The sequence below is a fragment of the Cololabis saira genome, chromosome 1, assembly GCF_033807715.1.
Source record: "Cololabis saira isolate AMF1-May2022 chromosome 1, fColSai1.1, whole genome shotgun sequence".
NCBI lineage: Eukaryota > Metazoa > Chordata > Actinopteri > Beloniformes > Belonidae > Cololabis > Cololabis saira.
The window spans coordinates 21,506,832-21,523,094 of NC_084587.1; the positions used below are offsets into that span (position 1 = coordinate 21,506,832).

General features: G+C 36.9%; 1 protein-coding gene across 1 annotated transcript; it reads right to left on the reverse strand.

The window, feature by feature from the left end:
• Positions 1-223: 223 nt before the first annotated feature.
• abcg2d (ATP binding cassette subfamily G member 2 (JR blood group)) lies at positions 224-15,211 on the reverse strand. The gene is made up of 16 exons (XM_061717982.1): positions 15,154-15,211; positions 14,406-14,636; positions 11,626-11,685; positions 11,107-11,221; positions 10,162-10,314; positions 9,871-10,028; positions 8,564-8,715; positions 8,371-8,472; positions 5,895-6,136; positions 3,676-3,758; positions 2,624-2,713; positions 2,397-2,518; positions 2,146-2,300; positions 1,446-1,535; positions 779-891; positions 224-688 (listed from the first exon to the last, which is right to left on the reverse strand). Exons 1-16 carry the CDS (start codon positions 15,165-15,167, stop codon positions 541-543), a joined length of 2,028 nt encoding a protein of 675 aa, XP_061573966.1. The 5' UTR covers positions 15,168-15,211; the 3' UTR covers positions 224-540.
• Between the last annotated feature and the right edge of the window lie 1,052 nt (positions 15,212-16,263).

Genomic DNA, 16,263 nt, shown 5'->3' on the forward strand with positions numbered 1-16,263 from the left:
GGTATTCTGTCTTGGGTTAGTCTTATATGAATGTAAGTGTGAAAAGATTGCACTTCCATAGACATAGACACATTTTACCATATAAAGATGATGAAACTGAATTCTAACTGACCAGTTTGTGAACATGATACATGATACATCATTCTTCATCACTGAAGAAATGTGCTCTAAAGATGAATTTAAGATTAAAAATGAAAAAACTTTTGTTTTTTTTTGGTCATTACTGTTAATAAGTCCCACAAATCAATAATTTTTTTGGTTTTTGTAATTTATACATTTTGATTATAAATAGTTAAATGACACACTTCAGAAAAGGAACTTGATAAATGGTGCATGAACTTTTGAAACTGTTTGTTTACCTTCCAGTCTTTCATTTATTTATTTAATGTTATAGATGCTATAGATACGACAGTAGTCTCTTTTGCGATTTTATATGAAGGCAGGTAAATGTGTATTCAAAAACATTTCTATTTACGAATATGAAGAGACACTTTTGGAGACCATTAAAACCAAACAAGAAGAGGAATTAAGAGTAAGACATTATGTAAACTTCTTGATGTAGCGGAGCTTCAGATAGGCAATGACGAGGAATATGATCATCATAACCGTCAAAGCCATGTGATTCTCCCACAATCCCCAGGAGCTGTAGTTTATTCCCAAGTATTCCAGATACTGCTCGCCTGTACATCTGAAATGAATCGCATCCAAACTGGTCAGCTGTTAGAGGATGTTGAGGATCATCAAAATGTTGCTGTAACTTGTGTGCAAGTGAACTCACATCTGTCCAGCTGTGCTCACAGTGCAGTTGGTCATTACCGCTGATGCAGTAGGATGCTGGATTACACTCGCCTCGCAGAACTTCAAACCTACAAACTCATTGATCTTCAAAGCCTAAATGTACACACCACACAAAGAAGAGATGAATATGCTAAACACAGTCATGTGCGAAAGTGATCACCTCCTCCTTCAATGCTGTTTTGTTTGTGCGCTCAAAAACAGAATAAAAATCATCAGATTTTAATGGGTCTTAGTATAATTTTTCTCATTTTGCCTTAATTCATTCAATAGACACAAAGCCAAAAAAAAAAAGAAAAAAATCTATTGGGCAGTATTTAGCATCCATAAGATCATAAGCTTTTAGATTAAAATTCAGCAGCAACATTGTGAAGTAGTGGTTTTATCAGGGGGAGGGATTTCTGGCACATTTGTTACAGACCTTTACTCTGATTCATTGAGGTTTTAGGGCATTCATTCATACTCTAGTGTACAAAGTACGTATTGCTCCTCTGCTGTGCTTGACACAATATAATATAACACTAGAATTACTGTATATGTTACATGTGACCAATATGAAAAATGCTGTTGTTAACAGCAATAAATAAAACTTCAAAGCAACATTATTTCAGCTCATTGATGTTTTTCTTCAAAAGTCTTTTTTGACTTACTGCGAGACCATAGCGAGGAATACTGAGGTACTTCAGCCAAGCCAGCCAGTCCATGATGCTGGGGAGGTTCACCAGGAGACCTGAAAAAATCTGAAACAAAACTTGCTTCAACGGGCGGAGGACTGACATGACTCACAGACACACTTATATGGGGTAAAGACTTTATTACAACTTGTGTTTTTTTTTTAATTTGTTGTCGTAAAATAGTCACTTGGTTCATTAAAAAGCGCTGCAGATTTAAAATTTCAATAGACATTTTTATGTGTTAGTGTCATGTATTTTGGTTTCTTGAGGTGCTGCGCATAGTTTTAAGAGACATTATATTTTATGCATAATTATAATTTAATAACATTTATTACAGTTGTCAGTGTTTGACCACTCAGTTCCAATATTTTTCAAATCCATAAAGTTTAATTGTAGATATTTAAAGTGACTGCAAGAAGGTTTGACACTTGACATTATTATGTGTCTGAGCTATTTAAAATGAACTTCCATCTGGGCCCTGTTGGGATTCCCTTTTTCCATATTTATTTTGACAAATTCTTATTTATTTTTCATTACAGAATTTACTAGACTGACCAAAATCCAAGAAAAGATTGTTAAAGAGGAATTTAATATCAATCAGACATGAGGAACCTCTGCCCTCAAACTCATACTTGTGCATCTCCAACATGTTTTTCTAAACGGATGCGTCTCTCACCATCATGAATACAAAGGTGATGGTCATGAAGATGTTGGCGAGACCGACGACGCTCTGGTCGGCTGAGATGGCCATGGTCAGGGCCGTGGCTGTGTAGGCCACAAGAGTCACGGTCAGTGTGAAGATAAGAAAGCCTGCGACTGTGGACTTCAGCCCTGAGTGGACACACAAGTATAAGCGACTGCACAATGAGATCATTTATATAGATTTAAAAAAAAAAAGGAAAGATTTCATAAATCTATATTGCTTACCGATCAAAAAATATACAATGAAACTGAAGATAACAGAGGTGACGGTGCGCATAGTGATGTCAGATAGGATTTTAGAGAGGAAGTAGACTGATACCCTGTAGTAGCCGCTGATGTACTCATGCCTGTCACAAGATTACACAGCATGTCTTAACTTGTGCCTTCAAAATCGCTACACTATGCACAAAGATGTTGCAGTATTGCAGACGACTTCCAGCCAGAGTACATACACAAACAGCTTCCTCTCAGCGATGAAGAGCTCAGCTGCAGACACAGTACTGAAACACTGGTTGGTGGTGATGAAAAAGAGGGCTCCCATCCTGCAGGGAGCAACAAACCAATTGTTATTCTCTATTTGAAAAAAAAACACATATTTTCTAGAGCAAAGATACAAACAGAGTAACTCTAATTCAAGAACAATTTTAATTTGAGGTAGTATTACGCAGAGAAAATGAAAACAAAGAAAACGAGTATCCTGGTCATAAATATGGGCTTCATAAACTTGGGCTTCAACTATCATGCAGACAGTCCATGCATAAAAAATGGGCCGACTCATGTGTGGTTCAAAAATCTGACCCTGCACCGAGAGATAAAAGAAAGAGCAATAACTTGAGACCATTAAGCCGCATGCAGTGCAGTCCTCCATGCACTCTATGCGTTGACCTCGAATATAAGAGCATTAGGTCTTAATATTTCACTGAGCGATGCCAAGAAACAAAGAAAGACCACTAAGTTATCTGATGTGTCTCACTTGACTTCTGAGTACCAGGTTGTGCCCGATAACATGAAGTAAGAGGATTAGCAGTGCAGGAATTAGTCTACTTTTGACACTACTTATGAAGCAGCCACCAATTTAAACTCAACAGATGGCTGCTCGACAAAAGAACAATGTTTATTAGAAAAAAAGTCATGAAAGATTGCCCACAGCACAACTGTCACAATATTTAATCAGATATGTAGTCTTAAGCCCTTCTTGATCACGTTCATCAGACATTTCTGATGCTCAGTGCTCCGTGGTTCCACAGCATTTGCTTTTGTGCAAGGCTGTACATGAAGTGAGATATTTAAACTAAAGTCCATGCAAAGTTTTTACAAAACATCCCTTTATCAGTTTGTCCGTGTTAATGTAACAGTCAACTTAATTGCATGACAGTAATCGTGTTCTAATAGGCACTTATATTTGAAGTTAAAACCAGGGACAAGGAAAGTTTGGAAGGAGATGTTGACAATATTTACTTATTTAATAAATTGTTTCAGTTCGAAGGACAAAGGTAGCACCCACCGGTTCTGGATGCCACTCTGGTCGTCTTTGACCCCAAAGAAAATGGCTCCTACGATGAGAGCGAGGAAAATGTTGACTCCTACCTGCACGGGTGAAACAAACCAATTTTAGACAACTCAAGCAGGGTGGACATCTTTCTCAATAAATGCTCTTCTGCACTGAACTAGAAGGGACATCCCTATAACTGGTGCAGTTCTGGTGAGGTGAAACAAGCCAGTGTAAAGTTGTTTTCAGTTCTCAGAAGTGTTTTGAAATCTTTGAAATGTTGTCCTTCTTCATATAATTTGGAAGTAGGCTTAGTTTCAGCAAAACAAAAAACCAAAAACAAAAAAAACATAGGCAGTATCTTAAGTACTACTATGTTTGTGTTTGCACGCTAAGAACTGCTGAAAATGACAAACAGAAGAAGAAATAAGGTAGAAATCCTCTTAATCATTTAGTGTGTCCATATCTATTTCATCACTGTCAGCATATATGAGCTAAATAAGCAATTAAAGAAGACATCTAATTTCTGCCTTAAGAGTCTTTTTTTAAAGTTTGTATTAAAATCCACATCCAACATTTTTGGGATGGATTATTTCCCAAGGGATGGGCAGATTTTGTTCGGGAAGGCCTTGCATCTTTCAGCAAGACAATGCTGAACTGCATTGTGCATCCATAACAGAAGGACGGCTTTTTGGTACAACAGTCCTGAACTGGCAGTTCTACAGTTCAGACATTTGACCAAAGTTGAAAACATCTGGTGCAACATGAAACAAATATGTGAGAAGACCCAGGTCTGTTGGCTGTTTGACTCTTGTACCAGCAGGAATGAGGCATTATAATCCAGCAAAAGATCTCCTCAGTTTCCAGATGCACTGCAAGAGAGGGTGCTGCATGGTGGTAAACATTGTTCTGTCTCAACTTTGTTTTACATGTGTTGCTCCCATCAAATTCAACATTACCTTTCTTTTTTTTATTAAGATTTTACATTTCCTCACTATGAACATTTTATAAGCTTTGCAAGTTTTGCAAATCATTGTTTTTTGTTTTGTTTTCATACATTATACACTGTGCCCCAACATTGTTGGAACTGGGATTGTTGCAGTTTTTTTTTATGTAGACTTACTTTTTAAGCTGCTACTAATATCAACAGGTTTTATACAGACAAAGTTTGCAAACTGGCATCTAAAAACTCTCAAAAGGTCAGTCAGTGTATTTAATAAATTACTGCGTTATGAACAGCTTAAACCTGACATTTTCATACACTATAAAAATATACATAATCCATTTTTTATCATTGTCTGACATTAAATTAGACTAAACGTTTTTTAAATCAGTTAGGAGAACCAAAATGATTTCTATTTGCTGAATGGCAGAATAATGAGAGAGATCATTTCTTAGATCATTTTCTACAGTACATGTAAACTTCTGGTTTTGACTGTATATAATAATTTAAATCGTTTTCTTCTTAGCATGTGTATATTCTTATAACTTCTTTTTAAAGAGTATTCATAATACCTGATTAATAGTTGCATATATTCAGTAGTAGTATGCACTGTTCTATTTCTGACTCTGTGTGAGAAGGGGTTTTTAGTTTTATGGGGGACCCGACCCGTAATGAGGTTCGCCAAAGTGTCTACACAAGCTTTGACTGGCACCACGAGTGAGAGCGACACAAGTTTTAAGCCTAACAATTTACAGATTATGACAAGACTAAGCGGTTCCCAGGGTGAAGGGATAAGGCAGTAAGGTTGAGACTTTTTCGCCTAATTCCCCTCAGCCCTTCACGTGGAAGAAAGGCAACAAGGAGGGATCGGTCATGATGCCATCATGTGATCACTCCATGACCTGGGCCAAGGGGCTTTTGCCAGAAATGATATCAGTTCACATATAGGCCCAAAGAGGCAGGAGTCGGGTCACAACAGTCACCAAAGCCGATTACAACACCCACTCCACCTAAAGCACCCCTTGCAGGATTATTTTGACACATTTAGGCCCAATTAGCTGTTAATAATTCTTAAAGTGAGGTGACTTCTAACAGCATTTTGCCGCGATGAGACATCTGATGAGAACATGAAGTCGAACTCTTCCAAGAGTTTTAAAGAAAGGAAAGCTACAAATGATGACACTCCATTCTTTTGAAGGTGGTATGGATGCATGGTCAAATCTGTGACATAAAAGAGAAACAAAATCTAAACTCTGAAGTTAATGAAGAATGAATTAAGGAAATTGTTCACCTGAGCCACAGATGTTTGGGGCGTCAACATGAGGTTCTGAAAGGTTCTCTGAAGAACCCATCGCAGCTGGTGTGAGAAGGAACTGTTGTAGGTGATGGTGCGAGATGTAGTTGGTGATACACAGTCCTTATTGTGAATGATGCGTTTTAATTCAGCTTGTGTGTTGCTCGAGTAGCTGCTGTTCCTGTACTCCTCCACAAGGTGTTCCTCAACATTCTTCTTAGTACTGAGCCCGTCGAAGTCTGTCCATGGATACGAGAAATCAATCAGTTTTCATTATTGGAATGCATATACTCTTTGAAAACTACAACTAATATATATATATATATATATATATATATATATATATATATATATATATATATATATATATATATATATATATATATATATATATATATATATATACACAGTGCCTTGCAAAAGTATTTGGCCCCCTTGAACTTTGTGGCCTTTTGCCACATTTTAGGCTTCAAACATAAAGATATAAAACTGCAATTTGTTGTGAAGAATCAACAACAAGTGGGATACAATCATGAAGTGGAACGAAATTTATTGGATATTTCGAACTTTTTTAACAAATAAAAAACTGAAAAAGTGGCCGTGCAAAATTATTCAGCCCCTTTACTTTCAGTGCAGCAAACTCTGTCCAGAAGTTCAGTGAGGATCTCTGAATGAGTGTTGACCTAAATGACTAATGATGATAAATGGAATCCACCAGTGTGTAAACATGTCTCCGTATAAATGCACCTGCACCGTGATCGTCTCAGAGGTCGTTTAAAGCGCAGAGAGCATCATGAAGAACAAGGAACACACCAGGCAGGTCCCAGATACTGTTGTGGAGAAGTTTAAAGCTGGATTTGGATACGAAATATTTCCCAAGCTTTTAAACATCCCAAGGAGCACTGTGCAAGCGATAATATTGAAATGGAAGGAGTATCAGACCACTGCAAATCTACCAAGACCTGGCCGTCCCTCTACGCTTTCAGCTCATACAAGGAGAAGACTGATCAGAGATGCAGCCAAGAGGCCCATGATCCCTCTGGATGAACTGCAGAGGTCAGAGGTCACCTACAGCTGAAGTGGGAGACTCTGTCCATACGACAACAATCAGTCATATACTGCACAATTCTGGCCTTTATGGAAGAGTGGCAAGAAGACAGCCATTTCTTAAAGATATCCATACAAAGTGTCGTTTAAAGTTTGCCACAAGCCACCTGGGAGACACACCAAACATGTGGAAGAAGGTGCTCTGGTCAGATGAGACCAAAATCGAACTTTTTGGCAACAATGCAAGACGTTATGTTTGGCGTAAAAGCAACACAGCTCATCACCCTCAACACACCATCCCCACTGTCAAACATGGTGGTGGCAGCATCATGGTTTGGGCCTACTTTTCTTCAGCAGGGACAGGGAAGATGGTTAAAATTGATGGGAAGATGGATGGAGCCAAATACAGGACCATTCTGGAAGAAAACCTGATGGAGTCTGCAAAAGACCTGAGACTGGGACGGTGATTTGTCTTCCAACAAGACAATGATCCAAAACATAAAATGAAAAATCTACAATGGAATGGTTCACAAAAAACATATCCAGGTGTTAGAATGGCCAAGTCAAAGTCCAGACCTGAATCCAATCGAGAATTTGTGGAAAGAACTGAAAACTGCTGTTCACAAACGCTCTCCATCCAACCTCACTGAGCTCCAGCTGTTTTGCAAGGAGGAATGGGCAAAAAGTTCAGTCTCTCGATGTGCAAAACTGATAGAGACAAACCCCAAGTGACTTACAGCTGTAATCGCAGCAAAAGGTGGCGCTACAAAGTATTAACCAATTTTTCAGTTTTTTATTTGTTAAAAAAGTTTGAAATATCCAATATATATATATATATATATATATATATATATATATATATATATATATATATATATATATATATATATATATTCTTGCCATTTCCAGAATAATCAATTAATCAATTTCTCTTTGGGGATTAACTATTTTCAATAACACATGCAGTTTGGTTAAGATAAGAAAAAAAAGGCTATATACTTTTCTTGGGCACATGCACAACTCAAATCCAGGCATATGAGACTCACACAGAGCTCACATTTGTCACAAATACTTCATAGAGTCATGATGTCGGGTTTTGGTTCGTATGGGTATTTCTGTGTTCTTTGCTTTATCGTTTATTTATTGTATTTTGTTGTGTTTTTTCTGTTCAACTTCTGGGTTATTCCAGATTAATCTTGATTTTTCTTGTCATTCTTATTAAGACCCTTTTCATGATTTGAGGTAAATGTCTGCCTAATCTGTACTTTTTGCTAGCTGCCTTACTTACTTACTTTTCATTAGTCTATCCTGATTGTTCACAACTCTGTCTTGTCAGTCCCTGCCTCTTAGTCTTCTAAATTTTGGGTCCTCTACACCCAAACCTGACACACATTAGTGGTCCCAGAAGGCTTAGAATTGGTGTTACCTTCAAAGATCTGCATCTTGGTCATGGTTGTTGCAGTAAAACCTCCATTTATAACATCCAGAAAGAAATCAGCTGGGTTGTTGTGGGGCTCACATGGGTAGCCTAGAGAACAAATCATATCCATATATGCTAAAGTAAACACTAAAAAGCTAAAAAGGAGTATAAAGATGCATTTTGAGTAGTATGTATTTACCAATGTTGGCAAAATAGTCCAAAGCATTTGGTGCTGGTCCATGGTACACCATTCTACCACTGACCAAAAGAGTCAGAGTGTCAAAAAGTCTGTAGATGGAGTAGCGGGGCTGGTGAATGGACATGATAATGGTTCTTCCGTGACTGGCCATTCTACAAAAGCAGAAATCCGTCAGCAGTTTCATAAATTAATATAAATACGTATTAAATATCATGCAAATGAAATGCAAAAATAATTTTTAATTTCAAGTTTCAAAGGTGAGAGATATTTTCACCAAGGTAATAGATAATATTTATATATTAATGGATAGTAATAAATAAATATTTGTGCTAGCTTCACTCAAATATTTTCCCTGGGGTTCCACAGGGATCAATCCTAAAACCCTTTCCTTTCAAGGCTACTTCCATCTATGTCTTAAATAGATCCTGTAATATAAAACACATATATAACATATATGAATATAGCAAACACTTTTAGTTATGATTAAAGGAGCTGTATGTAAGAGCAATATTAAAACGAATCATAAAATGACCCCGATATTTAAAAATCATGTTCATTTCAAATACTTATGTCACTGACAACAGCACTCAAGCCAGGATATTCCAGTTTAAAAAGAGGAGTTGCAGCCCTCAACTGATGTTTATGTTGGCATTTTTTGTTTTGGCCTGAAGCTCCACCCTCCACCTATCTGCCAATCACCAAGTCAGTATTGTTTCTGAAGCTCCACCCTCCACCTATCTCCCAATCACCAAGTCAGTATTGTTTCGGCATCCGGGTTGCCAGCTCGGCTCTAATTATCGCAGCCATGGCAGCCTACGTTCCTGCTGCATTCTGCAGCCTACCTGGCAACCTCTGGTCGGGGGGAGGAGGGGGAGGAGGGGGAGGGTACACGCCGCTCAACAATATTTTGAAAGTGACTGCAGTACCAGTTTTGGCCAATTCTTACAGACGGCTCCTTTAACTATTGTAATTGGGGAAACAACGAATACAATTTAATTTTCTGTTATCATATATAGCAGATGAAATAGAATGTATGCAAAAAGGTGAACCATTTATTAATTAAAATGTTTAGAATGTTGATATGAAACTATTTAATGCAGACTTTATTAAACAGTCAAGGTTTTTTTGCTACAAATCAGAATGCAGCAAGTGTTTTATTGCTTATAAAGTCAGCTTATCTGTAATATTACATCTTAGATGACAATCAATATGTGACAAATAAATATACATACAGAATCAAGAACCTGAAGGCATGTGTGTGAAAATGAAGTGAATTATACGAGATCAGCGGCTAAGATTTGAATTACCTTTTCAGCAGCAGCAGGACAGAGTTAGCTGTGCTTGCATCCAGCCCTGTGGTCGGTTCATCCAGAAATAGTACTGCAGGATCAAAAATCAGCTCCATGCCAATGTTGGTTCTCTTTCTCTCTCCGCCTGAGATTCCCCGTGTCATCTGTGTGCCCACCTTAGAGAAAAAAACAAGCCACAATCACTCACAGGTCAGTGAATCTATAACAGTGGATTCATCACCTGCTCTCTTGGCCTCATACCACGGACTAATAATTTAAGATAGAGGTGAGTAACTTGTTATCTTCTACCTTGGAATCAGCCACTTTGGTGAGACCGAGTTCTTCAATGAGGTGGTTGACTCGAGCATCCTTCTCACTCTGCAGCACTGAGCTGGGGAGCCTCAGTGCGGCAGAAAAACGGAGATTCTCCCTTACCGTCAGGGTACCCATCACCACATCATCCTAGAAACAAGACATGAGCTTGACTGTAGTTGCTTTGGCTTTTCTTTGTTTTACTTGTATGAAACTATTCATTCCCACAGATATGTTACGCAAAGAACTTACAAAGTACTTGCATTTAGAACATCTACAAGTTAAACTGCGAAGGCCACTGTTAATATGTTCATGTTTAAAATGTATTAAAAGCAGAATGTGTTATGTGAGAGGGACAGTTTCACCTACAAATACACCTTCAAATGTCCCTCATTTTATAGTTTTGGCTTCATGAGCTACATTTCCTTCTCTCCACAAGTCATGGCTTGTGTTTTAGCTTTCATCTTTTTTTGCTTTGAGTCAGTGAAAACAGTCTTTTAGAACCACCGTACATATTATCTCCAAGTGGGTTGTGAATATTAGATTCCAATATAATCTCAATATCATGCCACTTCCAGACACAATACATTTTTCACCAAAAAATGTTACACTCGAATCACGGCACAGGCAAAACTATTTTCAGGCTTAACTTTACCATAGTTCAGATCACAAAGTCAAATGAATTATTTCAGGTTAGCAAAGACGTTAAATAAGTTAAATATAACCTCCATGATGGATTTGAAAGCCAACAACAACTGAAACTCGCATTGATGACTGAACCCACAACCATGAAGTGAAAACACAGAACCATGTAGAAGAAATCATCGCTGCACTGGAAAATGCCTCAAGAAGCAATTGTCCATGGATAAAGAAATGATCTGCTGACACGGAGGTCTAACTGGCGAATATTTTGTTATCACACACCTCAGCCAGAAATTTTACCTGGACAACATAGCCAGAGAGGCACTTGAAGTTTGGAGGCTGTGGTGCCCCATCAATGAGCACCTTCCCAGAGAGACCCACAGGATCCTTTCTTGCTGCCAATACATCCAAGAATCTTTGAAAATGGGGGAAAAAAACATCACAAAAATAATATTTTAATTTGGACCCATTTCCAGAAAAGTTGTGATAGTGTGACGAATGACAACAGGCAGGCAATAACTTCCAAATCATTTGAAGGGGATACACTCAATTTCAAATATAGAAAAAAATGATATGGTTAATGGAAAAATAGATATCTATTGTGAATTTGACTCCAACAACATTTTTTAGTCAAGTTGTTTCAGGTTCATGTTTACCAATGTGTTGCATCAGATCTTTGTGGCATACTCTGCAGGTTTAAAATATTTGAAAGTCATGGCTATCTGCAACTGATTACTTTATTGTTTTTTTATTATTTTTATTAGGAGTTGTAGTAGTAGTAGCAGCAATTTTTTTTGGAGATTGGAGAATGTTACTCACGAAGATTTTCCACTTCCAGTTGGTCCAAGAATAGCATTCAAGCCAGGTCTCATAATCCCACTACAAACACAAGTAAATGTAACCAATTAAATATACAGTGGCTAGAAAATGTATACTTCAGTAGAATTAACAGTTATTCTTTATTCATTTACCAGTCAACCAAAGTGTGTTTGTAAAGGTTAGAACAATATGGAGGACTCTACATGCTGAAAATAAGTCACACCAAAAGACAGAATAAGACAGGTTGAGATCAAAATTCAGACAACATAAAAGTGATATTAATAACAGAACTGTGGAGCTTGTTCTTTTAATTGTCATTTAAACATGTAGGTTTGCAGCCAAAACTAATTTCTGCAGAGTTACAAAGTAAGAGATTATTGTTACCGTATACAAGTGATCACAAACCTGTATTGAAACAATTCTTTCAAGAATTTTTGAATGAAATGGTAGATTGGAAACTGGTGGAAAATGATTTACATTGCTGGGATCTGACCCAATTTTGGGAGGTATAATTGCAGTTTTAAGGGACGATGGAACCAAAAGGATGGAATATATAACGGCAGTTATGTAACAGTGAAGGTGGGTATGGAGTCAAGTGGGCAGGTGGACAACTGAGCTTTTTGGACAAAGCAGGGGATTTCAGAAGAAACCAAAGTTTGAAGGTATAATGTAACAATAATGTAATAATAATAATAATAATAATAATACTACTACTACTACTACTACTACTACTACTACTACTAATAATAATAATAATAATAATAATAATAATAATAATAATAATAGTCACAATAATAATGTAACAAGCACCTTCCGGCAATAATCATGTCTGCCTCACTCTACTGCAGCTCTCACTTTTTTGTATTTTTTGTATAATTTTTGTATAATTAGTTTTGTATAATTGATATGTTATTTTATTCAGAGCTGTCATTTTTCTCTACCTCAAACTGCTGCACCTTAGTTGTTTATTTGTATATATGTCAACAAGTACCACAGTTGTTTATTTACTTCCTAAAGAGCGAAATAACCAGAGTCAAATTCCTTGTTGGACAATGTTCGAACCTGGCCAATAAAGATGATTCTGATTCTGGAGAGTTTAAAAGGGGGAAGTGAGTATATAGGCGAACAGAGTATATACTACTGTTACACAGTATTCAGTTACTGATTACTGTTGCAGTGTTAATGAATACTGATGGGTAGATGTGTCAAGTGGTTTTGTTATGTGAAAATCTGGAGTTTTTTTGCCGGGTTCCTCCATTTCCACACAGAACAGTTCAGCTTCTATTTTTTCAAAGTCCAATTGCTGAAAGGTGAAGATTCAGACTCCTGTTATGACCACTCAGAAGAATATTGTGCTTTACAGGTTTTGCAGGCTTTTTTGAGCTCACTGAGGAAAACAAGGATGCTGCACTGAGCGCTGAGGTAAGTCATGCTCACATCCTCCTCTGAATGTCTTGAATTGTGTCTAGAGGCCATTGCAGAAATCTTACAATTCACCAGAGGTACTTGTGTGCAACAAGGTGTGTGTCTTCAAGCTGGAAGTCAGACTGAAGAATACAGATATCACAGCTGGAATTTGGTATAACGTTACAAAGAGATTTAGAATCTGCCATCATAATGGAGGCATCCTTTAATGCTCCAAACAGGACCAGCCTTTTTAATTACAATGAAAAATTACTTATAAACTAATACCACATTACAAGGTAATTTTAAAGGTGATTGTAATAATGAAAACATTTGTAAAAGGTACCAGACTACACTTTTAACATACAGAAACAGACGAGGTCACAGTTAAACAGTTCACTATGTTCGAAACATAAAACATACGAAAATATATCATACATAATAGAAATCTGGTTAAAGATAAGTAAGATCAAATGCAGTAAAACCCCATTAATTAAATCAATATAAAAAACAACCAGAGTTGCTCTACACAGCTTATTGATCATGTTTATTAAGTTGCTGTGAAAAAGCAATAACATAAAAATCCACAGAATAAAAAATAATCTGTAGAAATGAGAAAGAACAGCCACACAAAGGCAGCAGAAAAATTCAGCGATACAAAATCTAAATAAAGGACTGAATAAAAGTCTGAGGATGCATCACGTGACGGTATTTAATTCATTTTCCTGGCAGACTTCTCTTCAGTTTTTCAGAGAGATTATATGCAAGAACCCATGCTTAATGTCATATAATTAACAGTGTGGCAGATAAAGTCTCCAACAGTTGTGTTAAATTATTCATTCTTCCATGTGAAATGTCAGTAACCTTAAATACCCTCTGAGAGTTTATTCACTCTTGCCTTGCATGAAGACTTCATATGAAAACCACAATTATTTACAAGTTCTCCAAACAGGAATTTACAATATTTCTTTGGTTTTCTGAAAGTTAAATGAAACCCTCTGAAGTCATGATATTTTTTGTCATGTTTGAGGAAATTATCCCAAAGCATTATTGAATATGTGCTGTGTTCAGTACTTATATAAAGGAAACAGTTTTCCTAAACGCATGTCTTTTTATTTTACCTCCTATTGAACCAAAATTGTAAATCAACAATTGTGCCACAATTAAAAGAATTACATAAATGCATCATATTATTTAACTTAACTTATTTAACTTACTTATTATTTACTTCAGGTGCTCTTCTTGAGCATTTCCATTATTTGTGAATGCACTTTAGTGTGTGAGTGAGGAGAAGAGGGTGGGGTGGTGCATTTTGAAGAGACAAAAGTCAAATGACGATGACAAAGAAATGAAAAAAAATAAGTATTTAAACTCACTTGAGATCCACCAGTATTTCCCTGGGACTCGTACTCTCTTTGCAGACAAAGCCACTCTTCTGGTGTAGTTTGTAGTGGATTTTGTGGAAGCTAACGGTGGAGCCACACGGCTGCTGGTTCCACTCCACAGATGCGCCAGCGTTTGACCTGGCTGTCCCGTTGGCACTGACATCCTCAGTCATGGCAATGTTGATGTGCCCGGATCTCTCCATCACTTTATTCAGCACCACCCTGTAAAGTTTAAGAAATAACAGTGAACCAATATGTGCCTTAAAAATATCAGGCATAATAACAGTCGGAGCAATATATGAGTTTTTAACACGGTACAATTTGTCCTGAAACAATTACCATCCATACAAAAATTATGAAATAATAACACACTTTCATGAAATTACACATAAACCTTACAGGAAACAGGGCAGAAGTACAATTAATTACTGCAGGTGACATGCTCTACCTATGTGGCAGTGGTGGAGGAAGTATTCTTATCGTTTAACAACAGTACAGATGCAGACGAAGGAAAATCTCTGTAAAACAGAAGGTTTTATGCTTTCAAAGCTTAAAAGCATTAGCAGTAGCAATGGTCGTCAAGACGAATAAATTGCAAATCCAAAAAAAATTTACTTTTTTGAGAAAAAACAAAAAACTAAAATGTGTCGTTATCTTGCAAAATGCTAATTTTTAAAGATATATATATGATAAACTGTTTTTGGGCTGTGTAAAGTGTAAATTGGAGGTTTTTCCCTACTTTTCCTGGATCATTTTGGATAGGAGAACACAAAAGCTCCTGGATAGGAGCCACTGACTATTTCTTTTGGGTTAAACTGAAAAAAAAACACATCCACAGTTTATTACAGGACCATATTATTAGTAATTAGTACCTAATTAAATAGATAGTAACAATAATAATAATAAAGTAAAAAAATTAAAGGATGGACTGTTACAGTTTTACTTTTGTCTTTCTTCTTTTGTAATTTACTGGTGACAGCTGGAACTCGTAACTTGTAACTCGTAACATCCAAGATGATTGGCACTATTTGTCTTTTAAATCATCTATTTAACCCTTGCAAGATGCTAAGGGATAATCAAGTCCTCTGATCTAGATAATAATTCTGACCCGAGCCTTAACGGCTTGCGAGGGTTAAAAGAAAAAAAAGAAAGGAAAACAGGTCAACAAAACGTGCATGTTGATCATAAAGTTAAACCAAACAAAAGTAGGCAACACAAATTTGTAAGAAAAAGTGTAAGAATGTTGCACCGTTATATAAAAACAGAAAAAAAGCGTGATTCTATATGAATATGTATCTCATTACCTCACTAACAAATCCAACTAGAAGAAAAAAAATCCACTCTGAATTTGAGCTCTGAGCTCAGTTTTCTTTATACAGTAATCCAATAATTGTTTTCCTCAAAAAATACAAGAAAGAGCACATTATCATTAAATTACACCAACAAAGAAAGCACCAAACAAAACAAAGTGAAGGATTCATACTTTTATCAGTCATTCAGTTACTCACTGATTCCTTGTCAGATGAAGAAGGATGTGTGATTATACCAGGACTCCTTTGTATCCTTTCTTTTTTGCTGCAAAGAAAGAAAGATGACCTTTATGTGTGTTGGTGTCAGATGTACAGACCCATAACATGGGACTGAGTCCTCACCGTATGGAAGGTGGATGACCGAGTAACCAGGGATTAAGCACCTCGCTGCTGGAAATGTGAAGCGCTTTGCTCCGCCGGCGTTCTGTCCTCTGCAGTGCTTACTTTCCAAGTGAATGAATCAAAGTAATATAGAGGAGGCCTGGATGGAGACGTCAACTGGGAGCAAATCAGTGAGCGTGGTGTGGAAGTGGGAGTGT